Genomic DNA, 18,408 nt, shown 5'->3' with positions numbered 1-18,408 from the left:
CTTCACAGGACGGTTACGCGTCTTCTCAAACTCAAACGTCGAGTCCTATACGTCATAGTCCAATCAAGTAAATACCACACGAATGTCCTTTCCATTGGCACGTCGGAAAGCCTTGGTCCAACGAACCTTTCTAGGATTACGTCGCAGATTGAAATTCTTTCGGCATTTAGATCTGCAAAAACGGAACACCTGCAACAATCAGTTTTCTTCACGAACGCTCACTTTACTGTCGTTTCTCACAAACACAGTCCCATGCCCAGGATAGATAGGTCCAGAACAGAAGTAGCACGTCTCTATTCTCATCCTTTCTGTGAATGTTCAATTATGTGATCCTAAAATATGAAACCGAAACCCCGGTTTACATAATCACTTCAAAACAAACATATTATATTCGAGTACTATTATTCAGTAGACTCTCATTCTCACCATCCGAAGCTTTTTCTTCTTTTTCATTCTTTCTGTATCGCGAATTCTCTACGAATTAATACTATCCTCAAATTCCACCATAGGTGTACCACATTGATCCAGAAATACAAATAATACTACCCAAGATACCAATAGGCTTCATCTTATTCTTGAAGAGGAAGACAGAAAGGATGATAATTGTTACCTGTTTCACGTTTCCAACAACATTCATCATTAATGGGCCTCCTTCTTTCACAGCATTGAAATTGGCAATGTTTAACAAGAAGGCAAGCATGCCATGGAATACCAACAAAAGAATACTGTACATAGGAGCACTTTATAACATTCATATCATCATGTCCTACCTCGGCAACCATGATACCCAGAACTGATTATCCTTGAATAGGGAGAGGAAGATGATTTCAAAGAATGAGAACATAGAGTTCTATCCATAATTCACTCAGAAGGAATAGACGATGTTCAGAAGCTGGAAAGTACTTAAGGGTTCTTTTCCTGAAAGAAGGTATTTCGTTACAATACCCTTGAGTGATGATATTGTACAGCTGATAAAGAGAAGAACCACTCCCCACACAGTACCATCAACCTAAATGTGAATTCCAATAAGGATGCGCACATCACCAGCACACACTAGCATTGTTCCGATAATCACAGGAATTAACGAAAGATAGACACCGAAAGGACGAACTGTCCCTTGAATGAGATATTCCAAAACACAAGTAAATACAGGCATAGAACATCGGAACATCTGAATGTGAATAAAGTTGTCAAGATTTACTTGATCAAGAGCTAAACTGTTATACTTGATCGAGGAGTTTGATAGGATGATATTGATAATAAAGATTAAACTCACTAGGAACATTGTTTTCCATTCATTTCTGCGCAGAGGACGATAATGGAACATACCAGGGGCCACACACTTCATGATTGAGGAATAGATAAAACAAGATAGCATATGAATCTTTCAATGATCAAATGAATATAAGAAGATACCATGGTGATTGTCACTGGATACGGACAATGGAGTGCCGTAAATAACGTTTTGTTCAAAGTTGTTACACATATAACAATAATAAACCAGGCGAACACCCAGAAGATCATCTTCAATAATGAAATGACATTATCATTGATTCAATAAACAGTTCATTTACAGCAATCACAAGTCATATCGGATCCAAGTGGATTCGCCATTGTATGTTCTTGTTCAAGGAGCTTCAACCGATAACTCTGATTCCATTCGTCTCCTCGTCCCTTGAACCCATCCATTCCATTCTTCCCTCCCTAGAGATCATAAATCGTATTCAATACTACAAAGAACATGAAGAGATAATCAGTGATAACATGAGGAAAGAGAGAAAGGAACGGAAGTGCCCATTTTAGCATACGCTAAACATGAAATAACCAACGATCCATCACCGGTAGAATAATCTCATCCTTTTCATGTTCAATCGCATACACAATTTCATTTGCTATCTCCTCAGGAGTGTTTTCTGGGAAGAAATAGTTTTTCAGACGATGTCCCAAGTGTCTATAGGGTGAAAAACGAGAAACAATACTACTCATTGTTAAGAGTACCTTCAAACATCCCAGTCTTAATAAATTGAGGCAATATAGTAGTCACACGAATGTGATCTTTTCCTGTTGATTTAAACTCCAAACGAAGGCAATCACTCATTGCTCGAATAGCGACTTTGGAAGCTGAATAGGATGCTAAATGAGAGGCAGGAATCATTGCAATAAGAGATGAAATGTTGACAATGTTGGAGACAGCTTGACTAACTAAATCTGGCATGAACGTGTGAATCACTGTAAATTGACTTATAGTATTGATAGCAAATGTGTTATCCACTTCGTCCAAATCCATTCGTTCCATAGGAATATCGTACACAACACCTACGAGTCAATTCTCTATTCTATCCAAACCAGCATTGTTGATAATAACAGAAACACTTGGAATATCTATTTCTTCCAATTTACGATGCAGTTCCATGTACGCACCATTCACCTACAATCGAATTATCCACAAAACCAAACTTGTTTTCTGTTGGTAATGTCTACACACTGCTGGATTAAATAGAAACCATGTTGCATATGTTTTTTCACCTCTTCTCGTGTTGTGCGTAAACTAGATGAATTCTTATCCCAAATTATTATATTCATCCCAATATCAGCAAACCGCTTAGCTGTAGCTAGAAATCATAACAAATCGGGTCATTTTACCCAAACCAACTCCTGATGCTCCTCCAGTAATTAAAGCCGTTCTGCCATTGAGTTGAATATAATTCTACGAGTAAACGATAGTATGAACAATAACCCTCTTCCAGTGACGGTAGATGGCGATTGCGATGATGGCGATCACTGTATTGATGATCGAAGCCAAAACATCGGCAGATACCAGTGGATTGTACATAATACTAACAAACAAGGAAATCCGCAGTAAAATTCCAGAATGTAGTTCGATCAGCATCATCACACAATGACCAGAAACATGATGATTGAAGCATTACATCGATGACTTGTTCCAATACTGACCGATCTGCTGTTCCAATTAGCTTTTCGTAAATATCATATTTCCGTCTATAGCATCATAGACAAAACATTTCTCCTACCCTCTTCGTGATTTCTCTCCAAAGTGATAATCAATGAATGCTAGTCGCTGGAATAACTGAAGTCTAGTTAAGAATGAAGTTTGTAATGCGTTTTTCGGTCTAGATAATTATCTAATCTCATTTCGTACATGAGTTCATAACCAACCAAATAAGGGAGAATTTGTGACAATTTCTCCTGTTGCATCTGCAAATGAATATCTGCTGTAATCTGACACTCCAATTTATCCAGACTTGGTAATGTAACATCCATCTGAGAAGGTAAATGAAGCGAATAATTGAATGCAGTGATTGTCCGTTGCATCTCCTGCCAAGAATAAGTAATAGGATGAATGAAAGAATTATGATCAAATGCATCCTCACAATGGTAAACGAAGCGACGAGCTGAAGGAGTTTGTATCAAAGTCACATCCGTCATCACCTCGTAGAAATCTGCTACTTCTTGAAGCAGATCCAGAGAAACCAAATCATTCTCAGTCACCAAATCATTCTCAGTCACTACCTCGTTCTCATCTTGTTGCAGAGTCATCATAGTGGCCTCCACTTCTGATTCATCCTCCAGTAGCGGTTCTGCTGACTTAAACAGTTCTGCCATTGTCAAACAAGGAACAGCACGACGTCTCCATCTTGAAGGAACAGTCTCCTGGAACTCATCACAAGAATCAATTTCCTTCTCTTCTCTATTCCTTAACCCTCCGAATTATTCCTACTGTAAAGCTGTTACTAACAAACCGTTTATCCCAAACCATGGAGAATTCATCTCATTGTGTCCTATCATACCATTCTTCAGAATGAACTCTAAGTAATATAAACCGCGAGGTAGAGAAGGAATCAACACCTCCATCTGCATCTCTGAAGAATTCACTATCTCCAATGACTTTGCTCCTTCATCACATCCCATAAGCAAAATATCGCCAATTTCTGTCAATCTCTCTCCTTTCACAGTCACTCTTCCTCCACTTAATGGAATCAGACAAGGACTGATGGCAGTGATTGTCAAATGAGGGTACGGCACTTTACAACGACAACGTTCTGAATGAAGACTACAGAAAAAGCGTAAAAAGTTGGAATTTAAGAAATAGTTGGTATTTCTGTCAAAGAGGGTAGGTGTATATTCAACAGTTGGTCGCCATGTTGAGTGATGAGGAATCAAGGGCCAATAGAGCAGAGAAGAATACCGCTGATAGCCATACTGAAGGATATCTGTTTCAATGGACCTGAAGGGAAGGTTGGATACAAATTGAAGATTATTAATGGATTTCCTGAAATCGTACCGATTTTGCATTACAACAGCCAACAGATCTTGAGGCGAAGGAATAAATTGATTTGCGATAAGGACAGCTGCTACGTGGAGAATGGTGGAGTGAGGGTTGACCGAGGGAAGAACTATGCGATATGGAGTGATTGAAGCAATGTCTGTCTAGAGATGAGAAGATGAGATAATTTCCACGGGAATATGAGTGGCTGTAATCACAATGGGACATTTGCTGTGTTGGACCAACTGCTTCACCGACTTGACATATCCCATTCTAAGCGAAGAGGACTATGATAAATGAATACAGAAATACCCACTTTTTCTGTCATCGAATGATAGATGTCGATAGATGTAAACAGAGTGATAGAAGAGGGAACAGCAAGAGAAGGCTGAGAAGCAGGGATGTTGATATCAAGATCGTCGATCAGAATCACAGGACACTTGGAGAATGAGAATGATACTTCATTATGAGACTTCAGATTCTTTCCTTTGTGTTGAGAAGTGTTCACAGGACTTGATAAACCTCCTACCCGAATCACACGACTCTGTGTTGCCTCCTGTACTCTGCTGATCACACTAGCAATCTCCTGATCCGCATTATTCACTTCAATCACCTTATACTGGAGAGAATGAGCCAAATGAGTCACTAATGATGTCTTACCTTCGCCTCCAGCAACAATATATGCATTTCGAACGGATTCGTCTTCGATCAACCAGTCATCATCTGGCTCATCCAAAGTCACAGCTTCCCAACGCTGTAGCCATGCCAGTAAGCGGTCATGGCTTACTGATAACGCTTCGTCGCGCCACCAGAGATCATCTCCTCCTTCATCATACTGCTGGACCCACAAAGAGAATGGAAGAGGGTGGTTCTGACTATATGATAGAAGGTGCTGAGTAAAACGAATCACTCTCACTTGTTCTTCTTGATTCCCCTTCTAGAGCTCATTCTTGTTGATAGTACAAACTGTGAGTGTTCGGAGGAACTGTTGAATGGAAGCAGAGGAGGCAACAGATTTGATAGATGGAGCTTCGTTCTCTGATTCGGATTCAGCTTCTGAAAGCAATGAGATTGTACGATACCGAACTTGAGGGAGAGATCCGCTGAAATACTGAACTGAAGCAAGCATGGTTGGATTTGATGGAAGAAGGGAGAGATCTGTATCGGAGGCTATGGGATCAAACTAGAAGGATTTGAATACCATGATAAACGAATTCTGGTTTAGGAGAAGAGTAATGAGGATGAGTTGGAAATTCGTGCAATGTCCAGTGAATCGGAGATCGAAAACATGTGTCTGCCTTTTCAATACTTCTTGTAATACTGTTTACAAAATCCTACAACATTTGTTTACGAACTGAAGTCTTCAGGAAAAAAGATGGGACATTTAGCCGTTCATTTTGAGGTGAAGAATTCACCGTACACTCTTTGGAGGGAGCAATATCGACTACAGTGATCGACTGTGATTGAAGTCGTCTCTTCTTCTCCTGCCTTTCTGCTTTCGTCAGAAACATATCAGGTGTATTCATGATATCCTTTTCCTTTGGAATCGGCCGCTTCCTCGATACCATATCATCATCAACCCCATCCACAATATCACAAACGTCAGTACTGGTACATTTTGATTCTTTTAACTAAAGATCATATTAAGGTGGCAAAACTCACTCCTTTCTTTTCTCGTATTTGTTTATTTTTACCTACTTCCTTTTGAATCTTCTTTTCTTTAGTTGCTTTTGGAAGAAAAATAGGACATATTCGATGTTTTCGCTGAGGGATAGTATTTGAGTTCTATTCATAATCTCACTCATCTACAAAAACAGATTGATGTTGCGAAGATACCATAGATTCGTCATGGGTTGGATTGCCCTCAGCCCGTTGATCGATATCAATAGTCTCCACGTCCATACACAAGTCAACCTCACACCGAATGTTCTGATGAACTCTTCAAAACTGCAACAAATATGTGACAACAAACAAGACACTTCTTCACAGGCAAAGGAGAATACGTAACCTTCTTGGAACCCATCGAATAGAGAACAATAGCTCCCATAACAAGAGCACACCCAAGGAAGAAGTTAGTGGAGATGACAAAGTTGAAGAGATAAACGGAAATCCACGATGACACCAGAATCGAAACCGAATTTCCGAAGGCCTTTAAAATGTTATCAGCATACTTCAGTACCATGGCAATAATCAGTCCTCCAACAGCCAATAGAATAACAGCTGTCCAAGACCAAATAGTGTACCCATGGAAGAAGTTGGAAGGAAGCAAAAGAGAAGGGTTCTTGAAAACAATACCAATCAAACCAACAATGATACTGTAAGTTGCTAACCACACATTTCGACTCCATAGAGAGAATTTGTTATCCTTAAACATCTTCTCCATAAATACTCCAGCGAATCCGGATGTACAGCTAGCAATGATAATCGAGATCATACCAAGCATCATATTATTGCTTCCCGAACCACTTGATTTGGCACTAGGATCCATCTGCACAAGAACAACACCAGCTCCCAAGATGATCAACGATACCCACTGCATGCTTGAAATATACTTCTTTAAGAATGTAACACTGAAAATAGCAGCAGTAAGGAGTTTCAACTGAGAACAAACCTGGAATACGGCTGCCTCCAAGTTAGCAGTAGCAATGTAGTTAGCATTATTCTGAATCGTATAAAGGATGGCAGGGACTCCCTGAAGAAGTACATCGCGAGAATAACAAGTCACTTCATTTCTAAGCTGCTTGTAGGCACCATACATGGACTTCTTTTCAATGGAAAGAAGAACAAATGACATTATTAGCTTCATAACTTCTCCCATAATCACAGCAGTAGACGAATTATACTTGTCACCCGGACGAGTCTGTGCATACCGCATACAAAGAACTTGAGCACTTGTAAAGAATACAAGAAGAACTAGACTAACGTATTTCATATTGCTCTCGAAACTCATTTTTGCTTATATCTATACATCAAGCAGGTTCAGTGAAGTGTTACACCTACCACTAGAGTGAAAAAGACCAACGAATAAATCGGATCTAGTGGTTCACTGAATACTAACAACCACGGGAATTCATATAATTTGGCAATAAGGTCTTTATTCCCTTCTCTCATCTTCCATAGGTTTAATAGAGTCCAGATACACTAAGTCAAAACTACTATAGATAAGATCTATTCTTTATATATAAACAAAAGGAAAGTCTAAAGACGGTCCCATGGTGTAGTGGTTAGCACTCAGGACTTTGAATTCTGCGACCCGGGTTCAAACCCCGGTGGGACCTTTTATTATTCACTTACTTATCTGAGCAAATGATATCGAATGATTCTGATGCTCGTTGGTACAGTCTCTTTTCGTTACTCGTACTTCTTGCTTTCTGTTTTCATGCATAGTTCTCATTGAAGAGGAATTGTGATTCAGTGATAAGAAGCTTTCCAGACAAGAGAATAACTAGTTTTAGCCTTTCAATTTATTCTTTGTGTAATTGTTGTCAATGCCTTCATATTTTAGTGGAAAGCTTATCGGACTGCTTTTCTTATGGACTAAAAAGTGCCAATAACGATGGATTACTCGATGTCTTCCGCCTGATTGCGAAGATTGATTCGTCACTTCAAATAAAGGAATCACAAGTTCTGGATGCGAATGATGTATGGGCAACGGATTTGACATATTGATAGAATGCTAGGAGTTGCATATTCAGTTGGTTTTGCATCCTCTTAAATAATCAGAAACTCCTATATGTGGCAAAGGTATGATATGGTAAATAGGTAGTATCTAGTTGCTGCAGAGCTATCCCGAAATCTATGAGTATTATGACTACTCTCTGTTTGTTGATTCTGGTGGAGTAGCAATGTTTGTGGGTTTTGTTATGGAACCTCATCTATAGAATACTGCTGTCGATGGACTCAGTAACTTCTCCTTCGTTCTCCCAATCCAAATTCCAGATGATTTTGTGTCTCTGGACGATGAACCTACAGAGAAGCCATCTGTATGGAAGTACATATCATATCGCTGAGTTATTGGATAGTTCAGTGATTGGTTCAATGATTGCCACTCTTCAACACAGTGTAAATTCATTCGATGCATATATGGATGATATGCTTACGGGTCGTAACAGCAGACAACTTTCAGTCGAATCCGAGCACACTGTTCAACCTTCATCAGCTCTCCTTCGGTGGTTACGACCATCATCTCCTTCTCAGGAAATCGAAGCTGTATTATGTGTACCTCGTGTTCTAACGGCTGCGTTATCATGGATGGATCAACATTGGTCTACTTTGGATCTTTCCTCTCTAGAGTACCATCCAGATGATGTAGTATCAATATTGGAGTATTATCGCCTTCAAGATGAGTTACCTGACATGGATTCCAGTCTCTTGATCTGTAGGAATAATGAATGAAGTTTATCACAGCTTTGATTGCTTATGTATTGGAGAATCTCTCTGAACCTCTTCTGCCATCAATTCATTATGATTCAATACTCAGTATCATGCTCTTTCATGATATCAAGCAACAAATCCGAGCTTTGCAATCCTTCTTGCTTGATCTTCAGTCTCTTCAGAAGGTCATTATGGATCGATTGTTTACATCATTCAATCAGCATCTTCTTACGTGTAATCTCTTTGAGGATCTGCTATGTAGATTCACCCGAAAAGAACACTCGAGCATGTCTTGAAATTGCTCGAATTCTGGCACCTGTCATCCTTCGTTCTCTCACACCGCATCTGATAGAGCAAGGAGAGAAACAAGCTCGAGAACAAGTCATTATCTTGCTTCTCCAGCATCCTGCAGAGATTTTGCTTTCTCTGCGAAGAGAAATCGAGACAATGAATGTGAGAATGAGAAATTCCTCTGATTACTAGGCCAGAATTGCTGATAAGAGAAACAGAATCCGTTGCATCTGTGAAAAGATCGATATTTCCGTGGACACCGACTCAAAGATCTCTCAACACCTTCTTCAACGACTCTGGTCTTGTACTGTGGGTCTGTTTTATCGTTCTCAAGGTCATCCTGAACCTCCTTTTACTCCAGTTTCACCTTACTGGAAACTCATTGGATTTCAACGCGAAACCCCTTTAACAGACTTCCGTGGAGGGGGTATATTATCATTAGAACACTTAGTTGCCTTTGTTGAAATTCACCCCAACTTTATACTTGCTCTAATGAATGATAAGAATGAACTGAAGTGACTTCTTATGAGTGAAATGATTTCTTAGACTACCGTTATCAATTGCTTGTATCAATCTAAGTATTATGCTTGTGAAACAATTAGGTCTGTTTAATATTCCTGTTAATCTGGATACTCATTCCTTAGCTATGATGCCTGTGTGGGTTTTAGCGAATAATCCTGCTTTTCTAACTCATTTATTTGTAATTGTTGCAGAAACAACCTTCCAGTTATTCCGATGGGAAGGAGCCTTCTTCTTGCAGTTTACTCCATTGTTGCAAGATATAACAAATGCCGTTCAACGTACGTTGAAAAGAGGAGTTCAATCGATTGAAGCCTTCCAGCAACAGCTTCAAAAGGAGACACAACACCTCCGTTCTCATCACAAGACGAATGATATAATTGCTTTGTTGAATGAGAGGAAGCGTGTGTGTCTTGTGAGTGATGTAATTGAAGAGAAACCAAGAGATGTTTCTGCCAGTGAGGAACAACGTGAAATAGACGCAGTATCTTACTTTACATCCACACCAGTTCTTTCTACATCTATTGTCAATACGCTCTTTTCTTCACTCATAACAACTCTCAAGCTCAATCCAGTTCGATGGGAACGTCTATTTTATGCTGGTCCTGAATCCACTGTGTCTCATCTATTGGATGCAGCTCGAGGCGTTTCTCATACAATTCTTATTCTGTCTGATGGCTTTTATGGGATCTGTGGGTGCTATTATGAGCAGCCATGGCGTTACTCCTCATCATTCTATAGTGAAGGAAACTCACTTGTATTTCGAGCATCTTATGATACGAGTTCTCTCAAATCAGATAATTGGGATCTCTCTAGTTATTTGTGGAGTCGACAGAATTCATTTGCTCGAGTATCAACAGAGATAGGAATAGTAGTAGGTGGAGGAGGTCGTCATGCCCTTCTTCTTGATAGTCGGTTACAATGGGGTAGTTCAGGGGAATGTAAGAGTTATAAATGTCCTAGTCTTATGGAAAATAGTGATTTTGTGTGTGCCTCTCTCGAATTGTGGAGATTCATTTTGTATTCCTGTTTATTCTCAAACATAATATCGAACACAAGTATTAAGATGACTCAATAATTCTTCCTTTGTAACATACATCGTCTCATGACAAAGAGGACAATCCCATCGAACAGTCATTCCATCAACAATCAGATCAGGATAATACTCCAGATTTGCTTTCTCTGGATTCGTTGTCAACGACCCATACCATAACCAAGGTGCTATTTGAATACCTTTTCGTTTCAAATGATCTAGATCCGATACAGAATCGGCAATTCCCAATCGTTCCGAATAGTCCTGCTCTTCAGGTTCTTCATTCTCTCTTACTGTCGATTCCAAAGCAGAGATAGCATCTGCGAGAGTTGAAGACTCTCTCAATCGCTTCTTCCGATCAGCAATTGATGCAACAAGTTCGTCACAACAGGGAATCAATCCATAGATAGCTTTGGCTTTGCTGGAAGATAACTCATCCACACTATAGGAGACTCGAAGCCTTAAGAATTGAACCAACTTCTCAATTATTCTTGAAGGTTCTTCAGCATCATGTTTCTCTGTTTCCAGCACCGAGTCCAGAATCCCTTGAATCTCCGAAGGGAGTGGAAGATGCGAATCCTTGATAGATTCACAGAAACTGCGAACCTTATCACTGTAAACAGCCTCGAGGATGTGAGTTCGTGTTGACTCTGGAATAGAAGATAACAATGGGAGTGTTTTCATTCGAGCCGATAATAGTGAATTCAGTTGGATTCGTAAGATCATTGCTTGTTCAAGGATCTAATCATTACATTCTTTCTGAAAACTTACTGAAGAGATCCGCGAGAATCCGACAGTTCTTTCAAATGACACATATAACCACTTATCAAAAACAATATGTCCATCAAAGTCTAAATCAATCTCACTACATTCAATCTTCTTATTCAATCCTACTCAGCTAAGAGTAGAAGGGTCGGTAGCAATGGAAGTACTGTTACATTGGTTATATAAGACTTCTTTGTATCCAGAATCTATTTCATTACTAAATCCCTGTTCTACTTTCTCATAGATCAATACACTTAACTGGAGTGGATACTCACATATCTAATTATCATTTCATGATAACATAAGAACCTCATCTGGATATGTTGAATAATAGTAGGTAATTCCACTATTCCATAAATAGGGTTGATTATAATTACCTAGTTGGATACAGATAGAGGTCAACGGATTGACTGCCATCATGTGGTTTACTGAGAAATGTCCATTCATTACTACCTCGAATTGCATTACTATGAATGAGAAGAATGAATGAATGATACGATTTGCTGCTAATAGCATAATTGGGATAAAATATACTCGAAATCAGGAATCCAAAAAACAGCTCTATATCTTTACTAAGAATCGAAGTGAGAGATTTGCCACAAGCAGTTTCCAGAAGCTTCGCAAACGATCGAATATCCATCTTCTTGTTTGCTCCATTCATTGCTTCCAGATACATCGTTTCATCTCCTTCCGAATCAACCTCCTCCATGTCACCTCCTTCAGCAGCTGGTGTGGTTTCAATGGATGAAGTGAAGTCAGCTTCACGTTGTACACGATCATTGTGACTGATATCCAGAACCTCCACCTTACGTCGTTTCAGCGCATCTCGTCTCATTGCATCATGCATGCGTCTCTCCTCATGAGTCTCTCGCGAGATGAGTCGAGTCGAGACCTGTGTGATGAGATGATTCGCATCCAGGAGAGAGAGTAACTGAGTGACGATATTCAAACAGTTGTTGAGATTGGCTTGAGAGAGCATTCGATTCTTGCACCACTTATAAGTTGAATCACTCCGACGTCGTGCGTAAACATAATCAATGAGAATGGTGAGATTACTGAGAATATCACCATATCGATTAGCATATTTATGACGATTGTTGACTTCGATTGATGACTGAGCTTGACGGTTAAGAAATAGGGACTATTTTTGGACATTACTAGAATGACATACTTGAAACGAAAGAGTTGAACAGAGAAGAACACCTAAATAAGGCTGATTTAAGAAAGCAGAGAGAACAAGGAAGTAACCTTGTTGGATTGGAAGAGGAAGATAAGAGAGAAGAACACCAAGAGAAGTGATAAGAGGTGTGGATGCACTTGTGATAGCTCCATAATACTGTAATCTCTTCACTGCTAGATGGATCGTTTGATCTGATGGATACTGAAGTAAAGGGAACTGTTGGAATGTTATAAGAGTGGATGGAATGATCTCCATGGACTGAAACAGATAGAAAACTAACAAGCTATCATCAATTGATCCTCGAAGAATCTCAGGTACTGTGTATTCACTCATCTCATAATAATCATCTTCACTATATAACCGATAACACACTCCAGGACCTGTACGACCTGCTCGACCAGCTCGTTGTCGTGCTGATGATCTTGAGATGTAATATTCGTGTAATTGAACTGTCGTTGCACCGCTAAGGGTAGGTTCAGAGAGTTCCTTACTCTTCCCTGAATCAATCACATATCGTACGTTCGGGATAGTAATTGACGTCTCAGCAATATTGGTACTGAGAATACACTTTCTGACTCCCTATAACTAATGATGTGAATGAAACCATACAGGAGGTGTAGGATTGAAAATCAGTTGTTGTTCACTGGATTGAAGTGTACTATGAAGACGGAGAATTACCCAACGTCCTGAAGAGGAAGCAAACTACATAAGAAAAGAATCATACAAACTACTGTTGTCAACGCATTCACTAGAATATTGATTTCACGAAGACCACTGAGAAAGACCAAAACATCTCCTCGTTCATTCACATCTCATGATCAGTCCTATCTCCTTCCCATACCCATCTGACTATCAATCTCTCGTAGGATCCGCAAATATGGAGTTGGATCCAGGTCCTGATCGGTTCGAATCACACTCTCTCGTTCTGCTTTAGGTCCACGGTGTCGTGCAGAACCTTGCTCAAGATCCACAGGACAATAATGAACTACCTATGAGAGATACAACAAAGCCTGACTGGTTACAGGATAAGTCCGACCTGGAACCGTCAACACTTGGATTGAAAGAAGAGACTCTGGATTTGATTGAAGAGGTTTCTTGAAAAACTCAATGAATAAGTCTGGATCCATAGTGGCTGACATGATAACAAGTCGGAAATCGGATCGTTTTTCGGCAATCAGTTTTAGCATGCCTAATAGCATATCTGTGGCAATATGACGTTCATGAACTTCATCCATAATAACTAAGGAATATTGCCGTAATCTTCAATGAAAGAAGAATGAAATGCTTACAAAGGATCTGACAGTAATTGCTTAATCAACACTCCCTCTGTCACAAACTTCAGCTTCCGACCATGTCCACTACTCTCAAATCGGATTTGATATCCAATCTATCTTTGAACTACACAGACCTAACATACATCTCCTGTTTCCTCACAGTACATTTCCTTTGCTACACGTTCACTGAGAGAAATTGTTGATAAGCGACGTGGTTGTGTGCATACAATGTGTTCCCAGCCTGAAGCAATCAAGTATTGAGGTACTTGGGTGCTTTTCCCACAGCCCGTATCTCCAATGATGATTGTTACAGTATTCTTCCTGACAGACTCAATAATGGTATCTTTTTCCTTGAATATAGGGAGATTTCGCTTGTCTTGATTCATCTATGTGAAAGTGTATTTGTAATAATACTTGGTAGATAGCATTTGTCTGCTGCGCAGTTTTATAATTGAGGAACATATACAACCCAAGGCGAAATCCCTCTAGAAACTCAAAACACAACCCAGTATCTTCTGGAGTCAGTGAATCAACAACAGGAAGCGAAAAATTGAAGGATTCGATACGACTCTTAATCTATACTTGTATTTGTTACTAATATGATACTTTGCTTCCACCCATCTTTAAATAACCTGGAATGAACTTTTTAAGGAAATCTATGTATCATTCACTTCAAACAAAGCAAACCCTCAAACTGATTTTCACATGTGTTTGAAGAATACTTGAACTTTCGATTGACATGAAAACAACCGGATAGTTTACATAGCTTGTCTTTATGATCATCCCACAACTGCCAAAAATAGTCCTCATCAATCATGACAGTTGCTTGCAGTCAAATTCAATACTCACTTCTCCAGTTGCCACAAGTGATGTGTAATACCAAGAATGGGGATCCCACATTCCCAGTTTTTGTCCAATTCTGACCGATACAATGAGCACAGAGGTAAGGATCGTTCTCACTACAATTCCTTAATAGATTCCAAAAAAGAAGAAGCCCATTCCTTGTCGCTTTTGGATGCAGGGTAACTGTCGTTATGGGGACGATTGTGAGTATATGCACTCAATGCCTGTATGTATGGTTGGATATACTTAGGAGATAGTCGTCTTCAACACCTAGTTCGCTTGTCTCTGTCAATCTTGAATTCTCTATTAGTCCTCTTCTTTTTGGAAATGGTGTAGTGTCGTTCAATCAACAACATGGGGTTCTGTTCGGTGCTATTGTTCCCGAGGATTTCTTTTTAACAGAAGAGACTAGTTTTGTGAAATACTTAAATCGTGACTTGCATTTGCTGTTGCGAATGCCTTTCAATCACTTCTTGAGTCATATCCTTTATGATGACAATCTTGGAAAGGCACTTTCTACATTCTTTCTTTATGCTCCTCGTGTATTTGAAACACCTCGTTTGTTTTTTCTACTAGTTTCATAAATAGGTCCAACTAAATTCATTGCACCGATCTACAATAGTATCTTACGAGTATATTACCGCTTGATTGTGGATGAGACAGGTCCTGTTGATTTTTCGAAAACAGTCCCTCCATTTGGTGGCTTAGGTTCCTCTTTGATGGATGTTCTCTTCAACAAATCGATCTTGAGTGTAGAAGTCTTTGTTGATTTGTGTTCTCTGTTTGGTGTTCATAATCGCGGTATTCTTGGACATATGCTGGATAAAACAGCTGAAGGTTATTCCAAGTTCCGCGATGAAGTGATTGGATTCATGAAACAGACGTGTGATAAGTTGGAAGAAACAGAGAAGAGTCTAATGGATGTGACTAAGACTGGTTTGAAAGACAAGCAACAAGCTGAAGAGTATGTGACCTTCATTAGTGATATTGTGTGGAATCTATCTCTCTTGCTTCAGATAGCACCTTGGGTTGCAGTGTGTGTTAGAGTGTAATTCGTAGACTGTCTATACACTGGTGACAGATGCTCACGATCTTCTGTTCCCATCCACAGTGAAAACACTTCTGACTGTTGCTTATTCGATTGTATCATCATCACCAGATGTTCAGAAGCGTAAGAAAGTCATTATAGATTGAAACACAGAAATTCTTTCTCTTTTCAATGTACTCTGTGAGAAATGCTTATTCTGTTATGCTGATCCTTCTCTCCAGCCAACAAATCCTGCTTATTCCAATGATGTGGATAATCAGCAATCTCTCTTCTTCACATATCTTCGTGATCATATGAATGAGAAGGATTCTCTTGATGCAGCTTATCTTCATGAATTTGTACCCCAGCGTCTTTCTCAATGTCTCCTCTGGGATGATGTTCAGCGTGCTTATTTCATGGAGACTTTATCAGTATGTGAGAGGAATGACATTAAGGGATAGCCAAAACTCGAGACAAACTTCGAGGAGACTCTGAATAAGTTATCCATTCGTAGAGAACGAGCCAAAGCTCAACATAAACCCATGTCACAACGTCAATTTGCTTTGGATGTGGTAGGATCAATGCTTGAGAGTAACTATTAGCTCTCTTCCATGTTCCCTGATTATGGTCGTGCTTTCATAGAAACTCTCTGTCAATATTATCACTTACAAGATGGAAACGAATCATCCTTACAGAATGTAGTGGAACTTCTGTTAAATAATGATCTTCCCCGTGATCTTGCCTATCTGAACAAGCATGCTCGAACACTGAAGGAGTTATATGTATGGAATGAAATGGATTTGAGAGATAGAATTCATCTGGAGGTGATTCTGAAGCTGATAAAGCAAGAGTATTGGAGAGTCTGTTTAGTCCAAGAGAATTAGAGAAAGTTAATGCTGATTGGAAGGATAATGATTAGTTGAAGAAATTAGATGAAAAGGAAGCAGAAGAGAATGATGAGATGATGTCAAATGTAACTCCTGAAATGAGGAAACGAATCTTATCTGACTATTACAGGAATATGTATGAGGATGAGGATGCAGACCAAGAATTCTTTGATAGTATTCGGAATGTGAATCGTGATATTGATGAGAGTGAGAAAGATGAAGAGAGTGGTGTCAAGGAGATCGTGGTTCCAGTTGTTGAGAATTCTGTTGGGAAGAAGGGTGGAGCAAAGGGAAAGAATAATGGGAATGGTTCAGGCAAGGATAAAAATGTTTCCAAACCTAAGAATAAGGAATCGAAGCCAGCTTCAAAGGATATCAAATCTGCTCCTAAGGAAAATAAGCCTAGTCTTAAGGATAACAAATCGAATTCTAAGGAGATCCAATCTGCTCCTCAAGATACCAAGAATTCAAAGCCAATCAAAAGCAAATCGGACAATCCTTATCGCAAAAACATTGAAAGGAATAAATTGAACCACCATCGTAAGGAACGATTCGACAAGAAACATGGGTTGATATCGATTGTTTGTTTCACTTACCAAGGAATGACGGGGATTCAAACATGGGGATCCCAATTCCACGTTTGACCAAATCGTTTGATACTCAATTCTATGAACAGCTCCATTGTCTTAAGAAGATTTTGTATCTCACGATCTCACTGAATAATTGATTAGTTGCTACGCTGGGCCCTAAGACCACTCGTGTGGGATGGATTGGTACTGGTGTGATGGGAGGATCCATGTGTCAACATCTTATTGATGCTGGTTATCAATGCACCGTGGTAGGAGCCGCTTTTATTCCTCGTTTATCTTTTAGTTTAACCGTACTCCTAGCAAGTGCAACGGACTCGTTGCTAAGGGAGCTAAGCTGGTTTCAAGTCCTTTGGAAGTTGCTCAGAATTCTGATGTCGTTTTCAGTATTGTTGGGTATACTTTGCTTTTTATTGTTGACCATAGCTATCCTGCTGATGTGAGACAAATTGCCCTTGGGGAGAAGGGACTTCTGAAGGGACTGAAGGCATATACATATTTGTTGTGTAATCGATAGAAAGGAGGAATCTACGTGGATATGACAACAAGTCAGCCTTCTCTTGCTCAGGAATTGTATGCTGCTGCTAAGGAGCAGGGATGCACTACTCTTGATGCTCCAGGTAGTTTATAGCGAGTATAAATGATATCTAGTTTCTGGAGGTGACGTTGGCGCTCGTACTGGAAAGCTTTCGATTATGGTAGGAGGAGACAAGACAACATATGATGATATGCTTCCCTTATTTGGTGTAGAGTCTGAGCTTGAAAGTGATCCTTAGTGCATGGGAACCAATATCAAGTATATGGGAGGACCTGGATGTGGTCAGCACACTAAGATGGTGAATCAGATTCTGATTTCTACAATGATGGTATTCATATTAGAGGATTGTGAAGTAGATTGGAGTGTGTGAGGGATTACTCTATGGATACAAGGCAGGTCTGAATCTGGATGAGGTGATCGCTGCTGTGGGTGCTGGCGCTGCTGGATCCTGGAGTATTAACAATCTGGGACCTCGTATGCTGAAGAGAGACTTCAATCCTGGTTTCTTTGTGGATCACTTCATCAAGGATATGGGAATTGCTTTGGAAGAGGCTAAGAGAATGAATTTGTCGCTTCCTGGACTTGCACTCGCCAATCAACTCTACATGTCCGTGAAAGCTCAGGGTAATGGAAAGCTGGGTACTCAGGCTCTAATGCTCGCTTTGGAGAGTATGAATGGAATGGACAAGGGTATTTCTGTGCAGAAGAAGGATTTAAGTGTTTGTTTGTGAGTCCACAAATAGTCTCGATTTTGGTGCTGAAACGGTCAAGGTTGGGAATAACCTCAAAACGACATTGAACCTCT

At 39.7% G+C, this 18,408-nt stretch overlaps 7 protein-coding genes across 7 annotated transcripts; 3 read left to right on the top strand and 4 right to left on the bottom strand.

Moving 5' to 3' along the window:
• Nucleotides 1-385: 385 nt before the first annotated feature.
• Nucleotides 386-1,524, bottom strand: JH06_1649 (hypothetical protein; the record flags this gene model as incomplete). Its single annotated transcript, XM_014672452.1, has 6 exons — nucleotides 386-474; nucleotides 547-740; nucleotides 771-850; nucleotides 881-1,009; nucleotides 1,055-1,384; nucleotides 1,417-1,524. 6 exons carry the CDS (start codon nucleotides 1,522-1,524, stop codon nucleotides 386-388), a joined length of 930 nt encoding a protein of 309 aa, XP_014527938.1.
• A 42-nt stretch (nucleotides 1,525-1,566) lies between these two features.
• JH06_1648 (epidermal retinol dehydrogenase 2-like protein) lies at nucleotides 1,567-4,972 on the bottom strand (the record flags this gene model as incomplete). The annotated part of the gene is made up of 14 exons (XM_014672451.1): nucleotides 1,567-1,704; nucleotides 1,735-1,809; nucleotides 1,840-1,951; nucleotides 1,983-2,316; nucleotides 2,347-2,428; nucleotides 2,482-2,612; nucleotides 2,644-2,707; nucleotides 2,847-3,000; nucleotides 3,033-3,131; nucleotides 3,161-3,709; nucleotides 3,740-4,449; nucleotides 4,480-4,572; nucleotides 4,602-4,898; nucleotides 4,946-4,972. 14 exons carry the CDS (start codon nucleotides 4,970-4,972, stop codon nucleotides 1,567-1,569), a joined length of 2,865 nt encoding a protein of 954 aa, XP_014527937.1.
• A 1,228-nt stretch (nucleotides 4,973-6,200) lies between these two features.
• Nucleotides 6,201-7,235, bottom strand: JH06_1647 (UDP-n-acetylglucosamine transporter; the record flags this gene model as incomplete). Its single annotated transcript, XM_014672450.1, has 1 exon — nucleotides 6,201-7,235. The coding sequence occupies one exon, from the start codon at nucleotides 7,233-7,235 to the stop codon at nucleotides 6,201-6,203; it is 1,035 nt and encodes a 344-aa protein (XP_014527936.1).
• Nucleotides 7,236-8,779: 1,544 nt separating this feature from the next.
• Nucleotides 8,780-10,515, top strand: JH06_1646 (hypothetical protein; the record flags this gene model as incomplete). The annotated part of the gene is given in 5 exon segments (XM_014672449.1): nucleotides 8,780-9,112; nucleotides 9,143-9,377; nucleotides 9,393-9,465; nucleotides 9,497-10,319; nucleotides 10,348-10,515. The coding sequence occupies 5 exon segments, from the start codon at nucleotides 8,780-8,782 to the stop codon at nucleotides 10,513-10,515; spliced, it is 1,632 nt and encodes a 543-aa protein (XP_014527935.1).
• JH06_1645 (putative ATP-dependent RNA helicase) lies at nucleotides 10,506-14,538 on the bottom strand (the record flags this gene model as incomplete). The annotated part of the gene is made up of 17 exons (XM_014672448.1): nucleotides 10,506-11,243; nucleotides 11,274-11,367; nucleotides 11,397-11,473; nucleotides 11,502-11,546; nucleotides 11,577-11,613; nucleotides 11,645-11,734; nucleotides 11,765-12,408; nucleotides 12,439-13,026; nucleotides 13,057-13,149; nucleotides 13,179-13,258; nucleotides 13,289-13,432; nucleotides 13,463-13,707; nucleotides 13,737-13,834; nucleotides 13,865-14,107; nucleotides 14,136-14,297; nucleotides 14,328-14,377; nucleotides 14,409-14,538. 17 exons carry the CDS (start codon nucleotides 14,536-14,538, stop codon nucleotides 10,506-10,508), a joined length of 3,558 nt encoding a protein of 1,185 aa, XP_014527934.1.
• A 198-nt stretch (nucleotides 14,539-14,736) lies between these two features.
• Nucleotides 14,737-17,122, top strand: JH06_1644 (hypothetical protein; the record flags this gene model as incomplete). The annotated part of the gene is made up of 9 exons (XM_014672447.1): nucleotides 14,737-14,790; nucleotides 14,822-15,122; nucleotides 15,153-15,598; nucleotides 15,624-15,735; nucleotides 15,766-16,022; nucleotides 16,053-16,163; nucleotides 16,194-16,373; nucleotides 16,403-16,480; nucleotides 16,511-17,122. 9 exons carry the CDS (start codon nucleotides 14,737-14,739, stop codon nucleotides 17,120-17,122), a joined length of 2,151 nt encoding a protein of 716 aa, XP_014527933.1.
• A 140-nt stretch (nucleotides 17,123-17,262) lies between these two features.
• Nucleotides 17,263-18,334, top strand: JH06_1643 (3-hydroxyisobutyrate dehydrogenase; the record flags this gene model as incomplete). Its single annotated transcript, XM_014672446.1, has 6 exons — nucleotides 17,263-17,316; nucleotides 17,352-17,504; nucleotides 17,583-17,685; nucleotides 17,717-17,811; nucleotides 17,842-17,931; nucleotides 17,960-18,334. 6 exons carry the CDS (start codon nucleotides 17,263-17,265, stop codon nucleotides 18,332-18,334), a joined length of 870 nt encoding a protein of 289 aa, XP_014527932.1.
• Between the last annotated feature and the right edge of the window lie 74 nt (nucleotides 18,335-18,408).

This window comes from Blastocystis sp. subtype 4 (assembly GCF_000743755.1).
Source record: "Blastocystis sp. subtype 4 strain WR1 chromosome Unknown seqid_0091, whole genome shotgun sequence".
Classification (NCBI taxonomy): domain Eukaryota; class Bigyra; order Opalinata; family Blastocystidae; genus Blastocystis; species Blastocystis sp. subtype 4.
The sequence above is the reverse complement of the archived record's forward strand: the minus strand, read 5'-3'. Positions and strand labels throughout refer to the sequence as shown.